This window comes from Argiope bruennichi, chromosome 5 (assembly GCF_947563725.1).
Source record: "Argiope bruennichi chromosome 5, qqArgBrue1.1, whole genome shotgun sequence".
NCBI classification, from domain to species: Eukaryota; Metazoa; Arthropoda; class Arachnida; order Araneae; family Araneidae; genus Argiope; species Argiope bruennichi.
Window position 1 is genome coordinate 40,217,060 of NC_079155.1, and position 16,408 is coordinate 40,233,467.

Consider the following 16,408-nt stretch of genomic DNA (forward strand, 5'->3'; position numbering starts at 1 on the left):
AACTAAACTTATCTAGCTGGATACGCTGTGCATTATTGTTGGTTTTCTTATCAGTTTGCGTTATGAGTTTCTGCAAGTGTTTTTCTTTGTGTATGACTCGTGTGACTATTTGCTGTCTGTATTTTATATTTTCTTATGAATAAAACATCGTATTTTTTTATAGAATGTGACTGGTTTCTTTCACCATACGCCTACCGGAGACAGTTTTTTGCAACACATAATATCCTTCGCAATACAATTTTTGTATTCTAACTGATTGCACACAGGTTATTCTACGCTGATTGATAGGAAATGACAAAATTCATTCATATTTAGAAAATATTATAAAGGTCTTAGAACGTAATTGTGGTGATTGACATTCATTATTAATGAAAGTAAATAGTCTGTAAATCTGTCTGTAATCATAACTGTTTTCTCAGATTTGGAATAAAAAATGTTAAAGGTTTGTAGTTAATATTTATAGTGAACTGAATGATAGTAACATATATCCGTTATAAAACAATATAGTTTTTCAAAATATAAAACTCAGCAGTTTGCATCTGCTTTTTACTATCGCAACAATCGTTTTTCTGAGAAAATTGTGTTTCTTTACTTTTTTACCCACGGTTAAATTTTAATATTCTTTTGACTATCCGTAGGTCACAGTCATTTGTTGGAATCAAGAATACTGCAAGGCTTCATGGAATTCCATAAACCACTAAAAACGACTGACACTTTGGATAACCTCGAAAAAGAACAAACTTGCTGTGATCCCTGCCCATTTTGATTAGCGTAAGATAATATTTTTCATATCTGACTTCCTAATATTTCAAAGTAATCATTTTAATAATAATATGTATTTTCATTCATAATATATAATAAAATGCTCTTAATTTTATTCCATAGGATTGAATAAAACATTTCTACAAGTGAAAACAAAATATCTTTTTTTTATTCTTGTAAAGTATTTTTACACAAGGGAATTCGTTACACATTCAGATCACTTACCAAAATAAATTATGATTGGCTATATAAATTATATTTTGCAAATATAATTTATGGAATAATATTCCAAAATTTATGCACGTGGAAGATAAAATTTTGATTTCAATAGAAATATTTTTAAAAAAATCTTAACTAATTTGATTCTGTTGAGAAATACATATATCTTTGCTATTCATCAACTTTTGTTTAATTTCAGATGCTTCGGATTTATTTAGTTAATAATTCATAACAGCTTTCAAATTATTTCATGATGAGTCTGTTACAATCATCAATAAAAGTAAAGTATTCATTTTTGTGGTTCTATATATTTATGGCAGCATTTTTTTTAAAACTTCAATAGGCCACCACTGTTAAAAGGTTAGCAATTAATAGGTGTATTCGTTTTCAGTAAGATAGAAGCATTTTATTCTTCAGGTTGAGGCAAACGTTGTAAAATTCCTTTCTTTCCATCCAGAAGCACGTAATCACCTGTTGAGTAACAAGAATCCAGTTAGTAACAAGAATTCTGTATCAGAAACGCATAATTGGATTACTTCAGAACAATATTTTTCTGTGCATATGACATAATATCTACTTTGTAAAATATTTTATAAAGAAACAAAAATGTTCAATGTTTAGTATTTACAGATGATCTATAAGAAATGGATGTTTTTGAAAATACTCTGCAAACAGAGAAAAGGATTTGAAGCAGATGCCTACAGGTACTCTACAAATAAATACTCTATAAATAAAGAGAAAAAAGCGCAATAGTTTAACAAAACGGACAATAGTTTACCAGTATTCTAAATAATGCTGCTTAGTATCCAACTTGCCACAAAAGACCCGATTTTACCACCTGTTTACTTATTTCGAATTTCAGCTCATGTGCCGTCCTCGTCATCTGACCGCGGTTCAAAATTATGAGGTCCGTCCCAAAATACCCCAGTGCTGCTTCAAATGGGACGCTAATATAACTAAACCTAAACCCCCTATTGGGCATACTTATGCAATTCAGAATTCTAACTAGCACACACAGAGATAGAACTATTTTCATATTTCATTACAGAGAAAATAAAAACTAATATTCTACTTTGTTTCAAAGTTAATGGTTGTATTATAAATATATTATTGTACAATTTGTACAATAATCTGCTGCTTAGCAATAAATAATTTAAACTCAAAATTCACAAAATATTAATTGGTTCAATATTGGATGAAAATGTATATATTTAATGCATTTCTTTAATTTGCTAAGCTTTTTTCTTCCATAATTTGATTAGCACAGATTCACATAACATGATTTTTAAAAATAATTAACAATAATTTTATTTTTTTATTATATGCACTTGATAAACATCTAAGTAATTGACCTAAAAGATAATATTTTTAGTACTCAACTCAATAAAAGACATTTCTTTGTTTGAGTAGATTTTGAATACTATTTTCTCACAAAAATATTTCATATTAAAAAAATAAAAATAAAAATACCTGTGCGAAATTTTTTAGTAGCTCCTTGCATTCCTACAACACAAGGTACTCCATATTCGCGACTAACAACAGCTCCTGAAAAAAAAATGGTTTAATACATAGATATTTAAGACTCCGTTTTTTTTAAGATAATGTATTGTTATTTTATTTTTAATGTAATGCTCTACTGTTTTGCTCAAAAGTTTCATTCACTTTATTATTTATATAATATAATAATGCAAAAGTACATTTTCATAGTAAATATTGATAATTTACTATTTATTTATTTATCCATTCCATTTTTAATCATTTGTTATTTATTTAATCTGAATCATTTTTACCGAATTTAACAAGAAAAAAGAGGAGCAAAACTTAAAATATGTGTTGATTATAGCAGAATGTACCAAACAATACGCAAGTAAATTAAAAACAACATACATATGATTCACTGACTCTAACCATTAAGAAGTTTCTGAATCTGGTGGAAAAATATCGATTATAGTAATATTTCATTTTATTTGAATGCCGCAAATAGGATTTTAGATTTGATTATTTTGATCAATTTAGCTTTATTTCTAAGTATAAATACCACAATGGCATATCGTCTAATTTATTTTTTAAAGGTAAGGTTTTCCGTATCAAAGTGATTGATTACACAGAATATTTTCTGATACAATATTTATTTGAAATAAGCACAATACAGATATTGATTCCATTTGCAGAATGCATTAATCAAAGACATACATACACACACACATAAAGGAGACAATCCATAAAGCAAAATAAAACAGACGCAAAAAAGGAATAGCAAAGAATAAAAAATTACAAAATTTTGAACCATATAAAAATGTAAACCTCTAGCAAGGTCAAGGACTCACATAAAGTCAATACCAACACGGAGTGCATAGTTAAAAATTATATGCAATCGATTATTAAAAAAAAAATAAAGTTAATAAAAAAGAAGTAAGGTCAAGTAGATAAAAATATTTTATAAAATATGCTGAATGAATATATTTTATAAAAGCAAAATGCATTGAAATATAAATTTATTAAAAAATTAACTTACAATAGATTTTTAGTTAAATATTAAAATCCAATCGATTTTTTTTACCATGTGAGATGAGACCTCCAAGTTCTGTAACTACACCAGAAATAATCGGGAAATACGGACTCCAGCCTATGTCAGTACTGTAAGTTATTAGAATTTCGCCAGGCTGAAAAGAAATGAAATTTAAAACATTATTGATAAAATTAAATTCATGATATTAATTCAATTAAGAATACTTAGACGCAAAGACAAAAAAATTTAGCTTTAAATATCATTATGTCATAATGAAAATAAAATGCTTAAATAGTTTTGAATTTTAAAATATCGATTTCTTTTCTCGGGTTTTTTTTATTTATTTATTTATTTTTTTGTCTTATAATCTCATTTTCATTTTTAAATGTTCAGTGATCGAAATATATTTGGTTACTGATAAGAAGAGAATGTTTGTTTTCAAAGCTAAATTAACGTTGCCAATTACAATTTTGATTCTGTTTGCGAAGTAACTCATTTTACTTTTCGCTGTTGCTATGTGTTTAAAAAATATAATTATTAAATATAACAAATCAATATATTTGAGTAAGTCAAGTAGCAATATATTTGAGGCATAATTAAAAATAATTATCTTGTTCAGAATGCCTCGATTTATTAGAAAGACAAAGAAATATGTACCTAATGGGTTAGTAAATATTTGTTGTTAAAACCTTTTTTCATAATACAGGGTGAGTCAAAAATTGTATACACACTTTGAACCGTCATGGAAAATGTAAATTCCTTTCTACAAGATTCACTTGCTGGAAACGGAAAGCTTAAAGTTCCATTTGAAACAAGAATGCACTTTCTGATTGCAAATGTGATTATTGTTCAAAATGGCGGCCTTCAGCATCAATACATTGCTGAGTATGAGCCACCATTGATTTCGTACATCGTACCAACGTGTCCAGTGGGATTTCTGCGCACACCGCTTGAATATCATTCTAAAGTTTGTCTAGGTTACGTTGTTTACGCTAGTACACCACATCTTTCACTGTGACCCATAAGAAGAAATCCAGCGATGTAAGCTAAGTGACGACGATCCAGATTAAAGGTTAGAATTTTGTGAATGGAACATTCACACGTAAACTATGTAACATAGACACACTTTGGAATGAGATTCGAGCGGTGTGCGCAAAAATCCCATTGGACACGTTTGTACAGTGTACGGAATCAATGGTGGCTCATACTCAGCAATGTATTGATGCTGAAGGCCGCCATTTTGAACAGTAATCACATTTGCATTAGAACGTGCATTTGTTTCAAATTAGACTTTAAGCTTTCCATTTCCAGCAACTGAACCTTGTAGAAAGGAACATACATTTTCCATGACGGTTCGAAGTGTGCATACATTTTTTGACGCAGCCTGTAATAATCAAAGAGAATTAATCAATGAATTTTATATTTCATATCCTAATTCTTCTCTAAATTCATAAAAGGATGCCTCGGTAGTTTAAATTATAAAAATTTATGCATTAAACTAACCCAAGCATGCACATCTTTTTATCTGATCACTAGCCACCATTTTATAAATGGATAAACTAGAGTAACAGAAAGTGAAAGAAGAGTAAACAAAATCGAAGGGATATAGAATGTTCTTTAAATCAAAAGTTTTATATCTGTTGTAAAAGTATAGTAATCTGTTAAATTTTCATTCTAAAGTGAATTGTATTCAGTTCCAAGGAATTAATAGATATTGCTTTAAAAATTGTTTTATTTGTATCGATTTAGGAAATTTGTAGAGCGAATACATGTAAGCTTGAAAATTTTTAGACAGATAGCTTTGTGGGGGCTTGAGGGTGATGTAGATATCTAATGCTTGAAATGATTTCATGGCATGCATTTTTAAATTTGGAATTACTGTTTGAGTCCAAAAAGAGAACAATTAGACCAAATTTCGACCAAAGCTGTCAAGGAGGGTATTTTTCAAAATGAATGTTGATACGTTAGAAACTCCTAATGAGGTATCTGTTTCCGAATCTGGAATATCAACTATTTCCCCGTAATTTTTTATTCAAAAAATAATTCATTATTTATGTTTAAAGTAATTAAGTTTGATTTTCGAGCAGAAGCGGACAATGAAAAAAATTATTATTTACCCAATAATTAAATAGTTATGAACATTTTAATTTATTTGAAATATTATGCCAAAAAGCATACAAGTAGAGCAATGTAATTTTTCTTTATTTTGAAGTTGAGTTTCGGAAGCATCGCAGTTTTATTTATTCTCAGGAGCCCTGTAGCTAAATATACTATTCCTTATATTTATACTTACTTTTAAATTCGATGCCTCTTCCAAAGACATAGCCACTCTTGCATAGCCTTTTGAAACTCCTACACTTACTGGAGTACCTATAATAATTGATAAATTTGGATATAAGAAATAATACGATTATCAAACTGATAAACAATTTTAGAGTGCTTATATCAATACAGAAAACAATTTTATGATATAAAAATAGTACGTACGACGAAACGAAGATGTTTGCCGAATTTAAAACTAAAGTTTTTATCACACAAAGATTGAAAAATGATTTTTTTTTCATAAAAATAAATGTTTACTTATAGTTACCTTTCATGGTTAAATCTGCAATATATTCTTGATTATCTGTGTTGTCTTGATCATAATTTATCTAAATTTAAAAAAATATATATATTTAAAAAATGTTTGGAATTCGCATACAGTTGTAAAATTGATGAAATTCTTACATTAAAATTTAAATATTATTTTTAAAAAATATGTTAATGTTCTTTACTGGTTTTGGGAGTCCTCTCGATATTTCAGGAAACTTAAAATCTTCTGCAATCGTAAATATCTTTCGCCGATAAGTTGCTCTGAAATTGATAAAACTTGTAAGGCATTCGATAGTTACAAAATAGATTGAAATTTCCATCTGCTTAAATATTTATAAAAGAAATTTAAACATAAAAATGGGCAGATAAAAAAAATATTTATCAATTAAAATGAGTAAACGATTATTAATAGAATATAATGTCTTAGATTTCCCAGATTCATTACGGATTTCAAAAACTTATTAACAAAAATTATCATTTTTTAATTGCTTTGAAAAGATTAATATAAAATAATAAAAATTTCTTTTAATATGACAGTTTTATAGCATAACTTTAATACTGTTTATAATAAATGGAAAATGTTTGCAGATGACTTTATGTATTTATTTTCTTATATTGATAACTTTAAAACTGACAGGAAATTTACGTTTAGAATTTATGTATAAAATTTACTTGTAATTTTATTAAATAGTTTGTAATGCTCGTCAAAAATAAATATATTTCTTTTAAATGATATATTTCAATAGCATTTTTCATTCTTATTCAATGAAACTATAAATCTTGAAATGCCAGTATGAAACAGTTATTTTAAATATTTCCCATTTTAATATAAAAAAGTTTTGGTCTCTCTTTTGATATTACGGCATCATTAAAGATATAAAATGATGGATATAGTCTTCTAAGAAAATCGTTATTCTTTCTTATTTCATTATCTTAGCAATCCCAAAAGTATTGTATTCACAATGAAGTTTCATTGTCCCAAAATGGTTTTAAACATGCAGTTTTATATATAATTAATCATTCAAAAATGTATTAAAATATTTTCTCATTGGTCTCTTTATTTTATGATGTTCTCTTAATTTACGATAAGCAGCGTTCATGAAATTTAAAATTTCTGGTGCAAAAAATAATTTTGATGCTAGAAAAATATTGAAACAATCTTAGTCAATATTTGGAAATAACTATGATAAAACAAACTTTAGAAAAAAAATTATAAAATAATTTATTAAAGCTTTTATACCTGGAAATAATACTAGGTGATCTAGTATCTAATAAATCATTTATTTCGTCAAGTGTCAAAAAGTAAATCAGATCTTCTTCAGGTAAGCGACCTTCAGACACCATCTGTTGGCCAAGTCGTCTGAATCCTTTTCTCCAGTGATCGAATGATTTAATAGTAAGAGACTGCAACAAGTGAAAAATTTAGAGAGAGTTATGTCATCTTTATCTTTTATGAAAGACAAATATTTACTTAATGAAGTGCAGATACTAACTTCATAACTGATTAAGTTATATTTAAAAATGTAAAAAACAATTGAATCACTGATAAATTTGAACTGACGTAATGTACTGTAGCTTATTGGAAAATGCAATTGATGTTCTGTTGTTGGATATCATTGAGTTATCATTCCAACAAAGAAATTATTCGTATGCCATTGATGCATTAACATCCAATAAAAGGAAGAATTAATTAAACATTCTTCCAGTACTATGTTTTAAAATCGAAAAGAAAAAGGTCTGCGATGAAAGAATAGTTGAATCTGATTAAGTGTGAGAATAAAAATTGCAACTGCAATTTTTCATGCCGGGGGAAAATGACTGGGTTTAAAACTGTTGGAGAAAATTTGGCGAATTTTGCTAACGACGATGTATAGGAAGTTTCTAATAATTTTGTTGGAGATAGTATCAATATCTTCCGCTTTTCTTTTCGAATACTTAGTTTCTTAATACATTTCATAAATAGAAGTAAGAGGTCCTAAGTATAAGCTATCATTTATATTTATAAATATTTTTAAATGAGTTTCTAACTATTGTTCCGTGCATGTTGTCTAGAGAATAATGATACTCCACGTTTGAACTTAGGTTTTGTTTGTGTTAGAAATTGTTGTATTGGCATGGAATTAAAGAATGCTGAAATTCCAAGAGCGCATGCACCGGATTTCATAATATCTTTTCACTTTGCTTTCAATAGCAGAAAATGCCTTCTGAGGGCGTCACAATAGCATTCCATTTCATGGCAGACTCATTGACGCATGTGACGTGCATTCGACAGTCAAATATATATGCATCTAAATTAATTTAAATTCTTTCTTTCGTCTTCATTTCATACACATATACCGTAAAGTCTGTCTTAATTCCCCCTTTTTTGCAGTAGTGAACGAAGGTGAGAATGCTTCACATGAGAGTGAAGCATATTGCCACATGGATGCTGCCATGTGACCAAAGGATGTGCTGCTATCTCCCTATATGACTTCAAAAGAAGTCACATAGGGTGATTATTACATAGGCAAACAAAATCATACATTTTCTTTTGTATTATTTTCAAATAAATTTTTCTTCCTGTTATTAATTAAAAGAAGTTATTAACCTGTTGTAACTGATGCAATTGTTTCGAATTATATGTATAGTAATTGTTGAAACATGAATATTATACAAATGAATTTAAATAAATTGATAACTTACTTTACCAGCTTCCCTTGCTCTTATAGCTCTTCGGCAGTTGGGCAAAATTAGCCTTAAAAGACATCTAAAAAATTCTTTTTCTTTAAATTTGTACATAGCTTTCTTTCATATTATTAATAATACAAATTTCGATGTTTGAATATATTGAAATAACTTTAATTGGAAAGGAGTAAGCATTAGACATACTTGTTCAGAAAATTCAGTGGTATGTGAAGTTGAGAAAATATTTTTCCCATGCTGTTTTCATTATCCTTTGGTTGTTCTTTGCAAGCAGGAGCAAGATTCTTTGAAAATAAATCAAAACACGTTTTTAAAAGATAAGTAGCATATTTCTTGAATAGAATTTAATGATTTTATTCTAATTATTCAAAGGTATTTGATTTATAAATTCATTTTGATCTAAGTTAAAAGACCGAGATGCTGTTATTCTTATATATCAGATTTGATTGACCAGTAAATTTTAAAATTTATGATGTAAGTTAGTATAAAAATTGTTGAAAGATTGCAAAATATTAAGAATTATATTAATATTACGTTCTGATTTTAAACTAACCTTTATAGTATAACATTTTGCAACCTCCCCCCCCCCCACTTTTTAATGAGCTAGAATTTTTAAATTTGAATAAAATATCGAAAATTTTTTAAGCAATATATTTTAATAATTTTATCACTTCATTGAAAATTTTTTCCTTAACAGGAAATGGTCTGTTTGATACTGGATTTGGGAAGAAAATTGACTGCAAGACTCCAGACTGAAAAATCAATATTGAAACATTTCATTAAAGATTCTATTTTTAATTAACGCTTCAATATATATATATATATATATATATATATATATATATATATATATATATATATATCAAACAATAAAACATACATAAAAATTAAAATTTTGAAAATGAGAGAAGCAGAAAATCATATTATAAAGAAATTTAGTTGCAATGAATATAATTAGAAAAAAAATTATCAAGCATTCACAAAAATCAAAATTATCATTTATAAAAACCAAAACTGATATTAAATGAGATTAAAATTATAGAGAATTTTTTAGCAGCATCTTATGTTTTTTATGATTTTTGTTTCAAGCTTAAGTGTTTTGATAAAAAATACTTTTTTTAAAATTTTCAGTACAGATATAATAAACTATTTCTTTAAATATTTATTTTTTAAAAAGTTTAATTAAAGTTGCGTTACAAGTTTAGTGCTACAATGTGATACTTTATATTCCATTCGCCCAAGTCATGGAAGTGTACCTGCAAGAGCTTGATAAGTATTTTTGGATCCGATCCCCATGTTACTGACCGGACGTCAAACTAAAATAAAAAAAAAGTTTACATTTTTGCAATTAGATAAAATAAAAATATGACTAGAATAATAAAATTTTCCCCCAAAATGTACCTCTTTAAGGCACCTGTGGCCATGTCTTTGAAGAAATTGTCTAAATTGACGTCCAGCTGCTGAAGGTGATGTGAGCAACCATTCCTCGGCCTCCTAATAATTAATAAAGTGCTTTAAATTATTATCCAATCCATTTCTCTTTCAAATATGATATAAAAGCAAAACCATCCAGCCAATGAGCATTAAATTTCAGCGTGCATTAAATTATTAGTAAGTTTTATACAATAATTTCTGTTTTCAGATTCTGGAGCCTTCAGAGCTTTTGCATGTAAGGCGGATGATTTGATTTCAATAAAATAGGAATGATATAAAGGAGGAGATTTTTGTTTTTCACTTAATACTTAGAACTACACCACATCTCCGTTTCTAGATCTCATGTGGCCCCTTTCCGGTTTGGTATACATGTAGGTAAACTTTATTAAAAAAAAATTACATTTCAATTTGAAAGAAACAAACAAATGACAAAATACTAACAAAATAAGAAATGATGAAAATTAGAATGAAAACTATCTATAGTACAATAAAACTGGATGAATGAACATGATAATATACAGTATGAGTGAAAATACAAAGGAATTATAAAAAATTTTTTATTTGAGGGGAATAAAGGATAAGTTTTGAATAAAATTAAAGGATAAGTATAATTATAAAAGGATAATTATGGATACAATTAAATGATGCCCTAAAACTTGATAGGATTAATATAATTGGAACAGTTCCACATGATCAATTAGGAATCTAATCATGCTTATGATTCTTTTTTTTTTGAAAGATGAATTATTAAGGACTTTTCTATACCAAAGACTTTCTCATGAAGATGAGGGTTTTCAAAGGTGCCATGAAAGAGTAAAAGGACAGGATGTCGCAAAGTGGATGGGATCGCTGACTTCTCCACAAGAGCAATAGTCATCTTCTGATAAATAAAACGGTTAAGAAAAGAAGGGAATGGGCCATGTCCTGAGACAAACAGGATTTCTTCACGAGTCTAGGAGAGTGGTTACCATTTTATTGTTTTGATGACTTTATAAACAAAACGACACGTATTTCCATTATCTCAAAGATTTTGCCATTTTCTTATAAATATTTTCTGAAGACGCTGTTTAAGATGACACCGGGTTTTTGGAGTTTCCAATGGAAAACCTTGGATAACGGCTGCTTTTTCTAGAATATTAGCTTCTTCATTACCCCGAAAACTAGCATGTGCTTTGATCCATCCAAAGAGAATATATGGGTTTTGAAGGCGTAGGGACTGGATATCTCTGACAAGTTGATGAGAAGAAAGGGGATCTTGCACTGCTAGCGAACTTGAAAGACTATCTGTCCAGATTTTGATCGTCTCACTTTCTTCACTAGTTCGTATAATAGTCTTTGTCAGTCCAAGTAATTTGGCTTGAAATACAGTATGTAAATATTACGCAAATTAAAATAAAATAATGCGTTTCAAAAGTATTAACATAAAAATAGTGTAAAGTAAAGGCGCCAAACAAAGAACTCAGCGAAAATATTAATTTTAATCACTGCATATCACCTCTCTGTGGAATAAAACCATTCACAATGTACAGGATGACTAGAAATAAGCTCCCCGATAAGGAACTTTAATACATCGAAACCCATTGTACATATATCACTCAAACTTTGGGAATAAAAAATACTAAAAACTAAATTTAGAACGTACATCATTTTTTTTCTGTAATTGGAATAAAGCATATTTACTCTCCCGGTTTGTTTGTTTTTTGTTGTTGTATCATTTTACTTTTTTACCTTAACCCTTTACTCTTTTTTTTGGCCCCTCTATAAATAGGTAATTAATGGAGAGCAAACTCAGCATGATGTTGGAAAACTTACTTCAAGGGTCATAGAGCTGAATTTTTCACAACCAATATCTTTGACTATTTGTAGAGCCACTTCCTAGATCAAGAAAAAAAAATGCATCGTCAAAAATTTGCTTAAATCCTTATTTGTCTATCAATTTTTTTTATCATAAAATAATTATGCTTACCTGCATTGCCTGTGGAACGTTTGCACTCTCTACATTGGAAGCACTGGCTAGGAGTGTAGCGAAATCGCTATAAACATCTGTGTCAATGTCTAAATGAAACCAAAAGGACGGCAGTTTTATTGCTATAGACTTACACAGTAGCTTTAGAAAAACGAAAAGGGGACTTTGTTAGATTTATTAACAAAACTCAAGTGATCTTTCATTCTAACGTTATGAGCTTCTCCAAAAAAATTTGCTAAGGTTATTCGAGCAACGATGTTTTCATTTAAGTTGATTTAAATTAAATTTTCATGATGGACACTCTACATTGGAAGTATTTTGATTAGAATCTAACGTTTGCACTTTCTACATTGGAAGCACTGGCTAGGAGTGTAGCGAAATCGCTATAAACATCTGTGTCAATGTCTAAATGAAACTAAAAGGACGGCAGTTTTATTGCTATAGACTTACACAGTAGCTTTAGAAAAACGAAAAGGGGACTTTGTTAGATGTATTAACAAAACTCAAGTGATCTTTCATTCTAACGTTATGAGCTTCTCCAAAAAAATTTGCTAAGGTTATTCGAGCAACGATGTTTTCATTTAAGTTGATTTAAATTAAATTTTCATGATGGACACTCTACATTGGAAGTATTTTGATTAGAATCTAACGTTTGCACTTTCTACATTGGAAGCACTGGCTAGGAGTGTAGCGAAATCGCTGTAAACATCTGTGTCAATGTCTAAATGAAACCAAAAGGACGGCAGTTTTATTGCTATAGACTTACACAGTAGCTTTAGAAAAACGAAAAGGGGACTTTGTTAGATTTATTAACAAAACTCAAGTGATCTTTCATTCTAACGTTATGAGTTTCTCCAAAAAAATTTGCTAAGGTTATTCGAGCAACGATGTTTTCATTTAAGTTGATTTAAATTAAATTTTCATGATGGACACTCTACATTGGAAGTATTTTGATTAGAATCTAACGTTTTCACTTTCTACATTGGAAGCACTGGCTAGGAGTGTAGCGAAATCGCTATAAACATCTGTGTCAATGTCTAAATGAAACCAAAAGGACGGCAGTTTTATTGCTATAGACTTACACAGTAGCTTTAGAAAAACGAAAAGGGGACTTTGTTAGATTTATTAACCAAACTCAAGTGATCTTTCATTCTAACGTTATGAGCTTCTCCAAAAAAATTTGCTGAGGTTATTCGAGCAACGATGTTTTCATTTAAGTTGATTTAAATTAAATTTTCATGATGGACACTCTACTTTGGAAGTATTTTGATTAGAATCTAACGTTTGCACTTTCTACATTGGAAGCACTGGCTAGGAGTGTAGCGAAGTCGCTATAAACATCTGTGTCAATGTCTAAATGAAACCAAAAGGACGGCAGTTTTATTGCTATAGACTTACACAGTAGCTTTAGAAAAACGAAAAGGGGACTTTGTTAGATTTATTAACAAAACTCAAGTGATCTTTCATTCTAACGTTATGAGCTTCTCCAAAAAAAATTTGCTAAGGTTATTCGAGCAACGATGTTTTCATTTAAGTTGATTTAAATTAAATTTTCATGATGGACACTCTACATTGGAAGTATTTTGATTAGAATCTAACGTTTGCACTTTCTACATTGGAAGCACTGGCTAGGAGTGTAGCGAAATCGCTATAAACATCTGTGTCAATGTCTAAATGAAACCAAAAGGACGGCAGTTTTATTGCTATAGACTTACACAGTAGCTTTAGAAAAACGAAAAGGGGACTTTGTTAGATTTATTAACAAAACTCAAGTGATCTTTCATTCTAACGTTTTGAGCTTCTCCAAAAAAATTTGCTGAGGTTATTCGAGCAACGATGTTTTCATTTAAGTTGATTTAAATTAAATTTTCATGATGGACACTCTACATTGGAAGTATTTTGATTAGAATCTAACGTTTGCACTTTCTACATTGGAAGCACTGGCTAGGAGTGTAGCGAAATCGCTATAAACATCTGTGTCAATGTCTAAATGAAACCAAAAGGACGGCAGTTTTATTGCTATAGACTTACACAGTAGCTTTAGAAAAACGAAAAAGGGACTTTGTTAGATTTATTAACAAAACTCAAGTGATCTTTCATTCTAACGTTATGAGTTTCTCCAAAAAAATTTGCTAAGGTTATTCGAGCAACGATGTTTTCATTTAAGTTGATTTAAATTAAATTTTCATGATGGACACTCTACATTGGAAGTATTTTGATTAGAATCTAACGTTTGCACTTTCTACATTGGAAGCACTGGCTAGGAGTGTAGCGAAATCGCTATAAACATCTGTGTCAATGTCTAAATGAAACCAAAAGGACGGCAGTTTTATTGCTATAGACTTACACAGTAGCTTTAGAAAAACGAAAAGGGGACTTTGTTAGATTTATTAACAAAACTCAAGTGATCTTTCATTCTAACGTTATGAGTTTCTCCAAAAAAAATTTGTTAATGTTAATCGAGCAACGATGTTTTCATTTAAGTTGATTTAAATTAAATTTTCATGATGGACTGAATGTCCGTACTTATTTGTTAGTTAAATATGCAAATAAATAGTCCTATTTATTATAAAACGTTTGCACTCTCTACATTGGAAGTATTTTGATTAGAATTAAACGTTTGCACTTTCTACATTGGAAGCACTGGCTAGGAGTGTAGCGAAATCGCTATAAACATCTGTGTCAATGTCTAAATGAAACCAAAAGGACGGCAGTTTTATTGCTATAGACTTACACAGTAGCTTTAGAAAAACGAAAAGGGGACTTTGTTAGATTTATTAACAAAACTCAAGTGATCTTTCATTCTAACGTTATGAGCTTCTCCAAAAAAATTTGCTGAGGTTATTCGAGCAACGATGTTTTCATTTAAGTTGATTTAAATTAAATTTTCATGATGGACACTCTACTTTGGAAGTATTTTGATTAGAATCTAACGTTTGCACTTTCTACATTGGAAGCACTGGCTAGGAGTGTAGCGAAGTCGCTATAAACATCTGTGTCAATGTCTAAATGAAACCAAAAGGACGGCAGTTTTATTGCTATAGACTTACACAGTAGCTTTAGAAAAACGAAAAGGGGACTTTGTTAGATTTATTAACAAAACTCAAGTGATCTTTCATTCTAACGTTATGAGCTTCTCCAAAAAATTTTGCTAAGGTTATTCGAGCAACGATGTTTTCATTTAAGTTGATTTAAATTAAATTTTCATGATGGACACTCTACATTGGAAGTATTTTGATTAGAATCTAACGTTTGCACTTTCTACATTGGAAGCACTGGCTAGGAGTGTAGCGAAATCGCTATAAACATCTGTGTCAATGTCTAAATGAAACCAAAAGGACGGAAGTTTTATTGCTATAGACTTACACAGTAGCTTTAGAAAAACGAAAAGGGGACTTTGTTAGATTTATTAACAAAACTCAAGTGATCTTTCATTCTAACGTTTTGAGCTTCTCCAAAAAAATTTGCTGAGGTTATTCGAGCAACGACGTTTTCATTTAAGTTGATTTAAATTAAATTTTCATGATGGACACTCTACATTGAAAGTATTTTGATTAGAATCTAACGTTTGCACTTTCTACATTGGAAGCACTGGCTAGGAGTGTAGCGAAATCGCTATAAACATCTGTGTCAATGTCTAAATGAAACCAAAAGGACGGCAGTGTTATTGCTATAGACTTACACAGTAGCTTTAGAAAAACGAAAAAGGGACTTTGTTAGATTTATTAACAAAACTCAAGTGATCTTTCATTCTAACGTTATGAGTTTCTCCAAAAAAATTTGCTAAGGTTATTCGAGCAACGATGTTTTCATTTAAGTTGATTTAAATTAAATTTTCATGATGGACACTCTACATTGGAAGTATTTTGATTAGAATCTAACGTTTTCACTTTCTACATTGGAAGCACTGGCTAGGAGTGTAGCGAAATCGCTATAAACATCTGTGTCAATGTCTAAATGAAACCAAAAGGACGGCAGTTTTATTGCTATAGACTTACACAGTAGCTTTAGAAAAACGAAAAGGGGACTTTGTTAGATTTATTAACCAAACTCAAGTGATCTTTCATTCTAACGTTATGAGCTTCTCCAAAAAAATTTGCTGAGGTTATTCGAGCAACGATGTTTTCATTTAAGTTGATTTAAATTAAATTTTCATGATGGACACTCTACATTGGAAGTATTTTGATTAGAATCTAACGTTTGCACTTTCTACATTGGAAGCACTGGCTAGGAGTGTAGCGAAA

At 29.5% G+C, this 16,408-nt stretch overlaps 1 protein-coding gene across 1 annotated transcript in view; it reads right to left on the reverse strand.

The window, feature by feature from the left end:
* Positions 1-940: 940 nt before the first annotated feature.
* The window catches only part of LOC129968150 (prodigiosin synthesizing transferase PigC-like), a 64,515-nt gene continuing 49,047 nt past the window's right edge, over positions 941-16,408 (reverse strand). The window contains exons 28-40 of the mRNA XM_056081968.1: positions 12,165-12,253; positions 12,011-12,073; positions 10,166-10,258; positions 10,021-10,080; positions 8,951-9,048; positions 8,765-8,828; positions 7,323-7,486; positions 6,265-6,343; positions 6,081-6,141; positions 5,784-5,860; positions 3,542-3,644; positions 2,452-2,526; positions 941-1,452 (exon numbers count right to left, since the gene is read on the reverse strand). Coding sequence (XP_055937943.1) covers positions 1,388-1,452; positions 2,452-2,526; positions 3,542-3,644; positions 5,784-5,860; positions 6,081-6,141; positions 6,265-6,343; positions 7,323-7,486; positions 8,765-8,828; positions 8,951-9,048; positions 10,021-10,080; positions 10,166-10,258; positions 12,011-12,073; positions 12,165-12,253 — 1,091 coding nt within the window. The 3' untranslated portion in view covers positions 941-1,387. The remainder of the gene's footprint in view (positions 1,453-2,451; positions 2,527-3,541; positions 3,645-5,783; positions 5,861-6,080; positions 6,142-6,264; positions 6,344-7,322; positions 7,487-8,764; positions 8,829-8,950; positions 9,049-10,020; positions 10,081-10,165; positions 10,259-12,010; positions 12,074-12,164; positions 12,254-16,408) is intronic.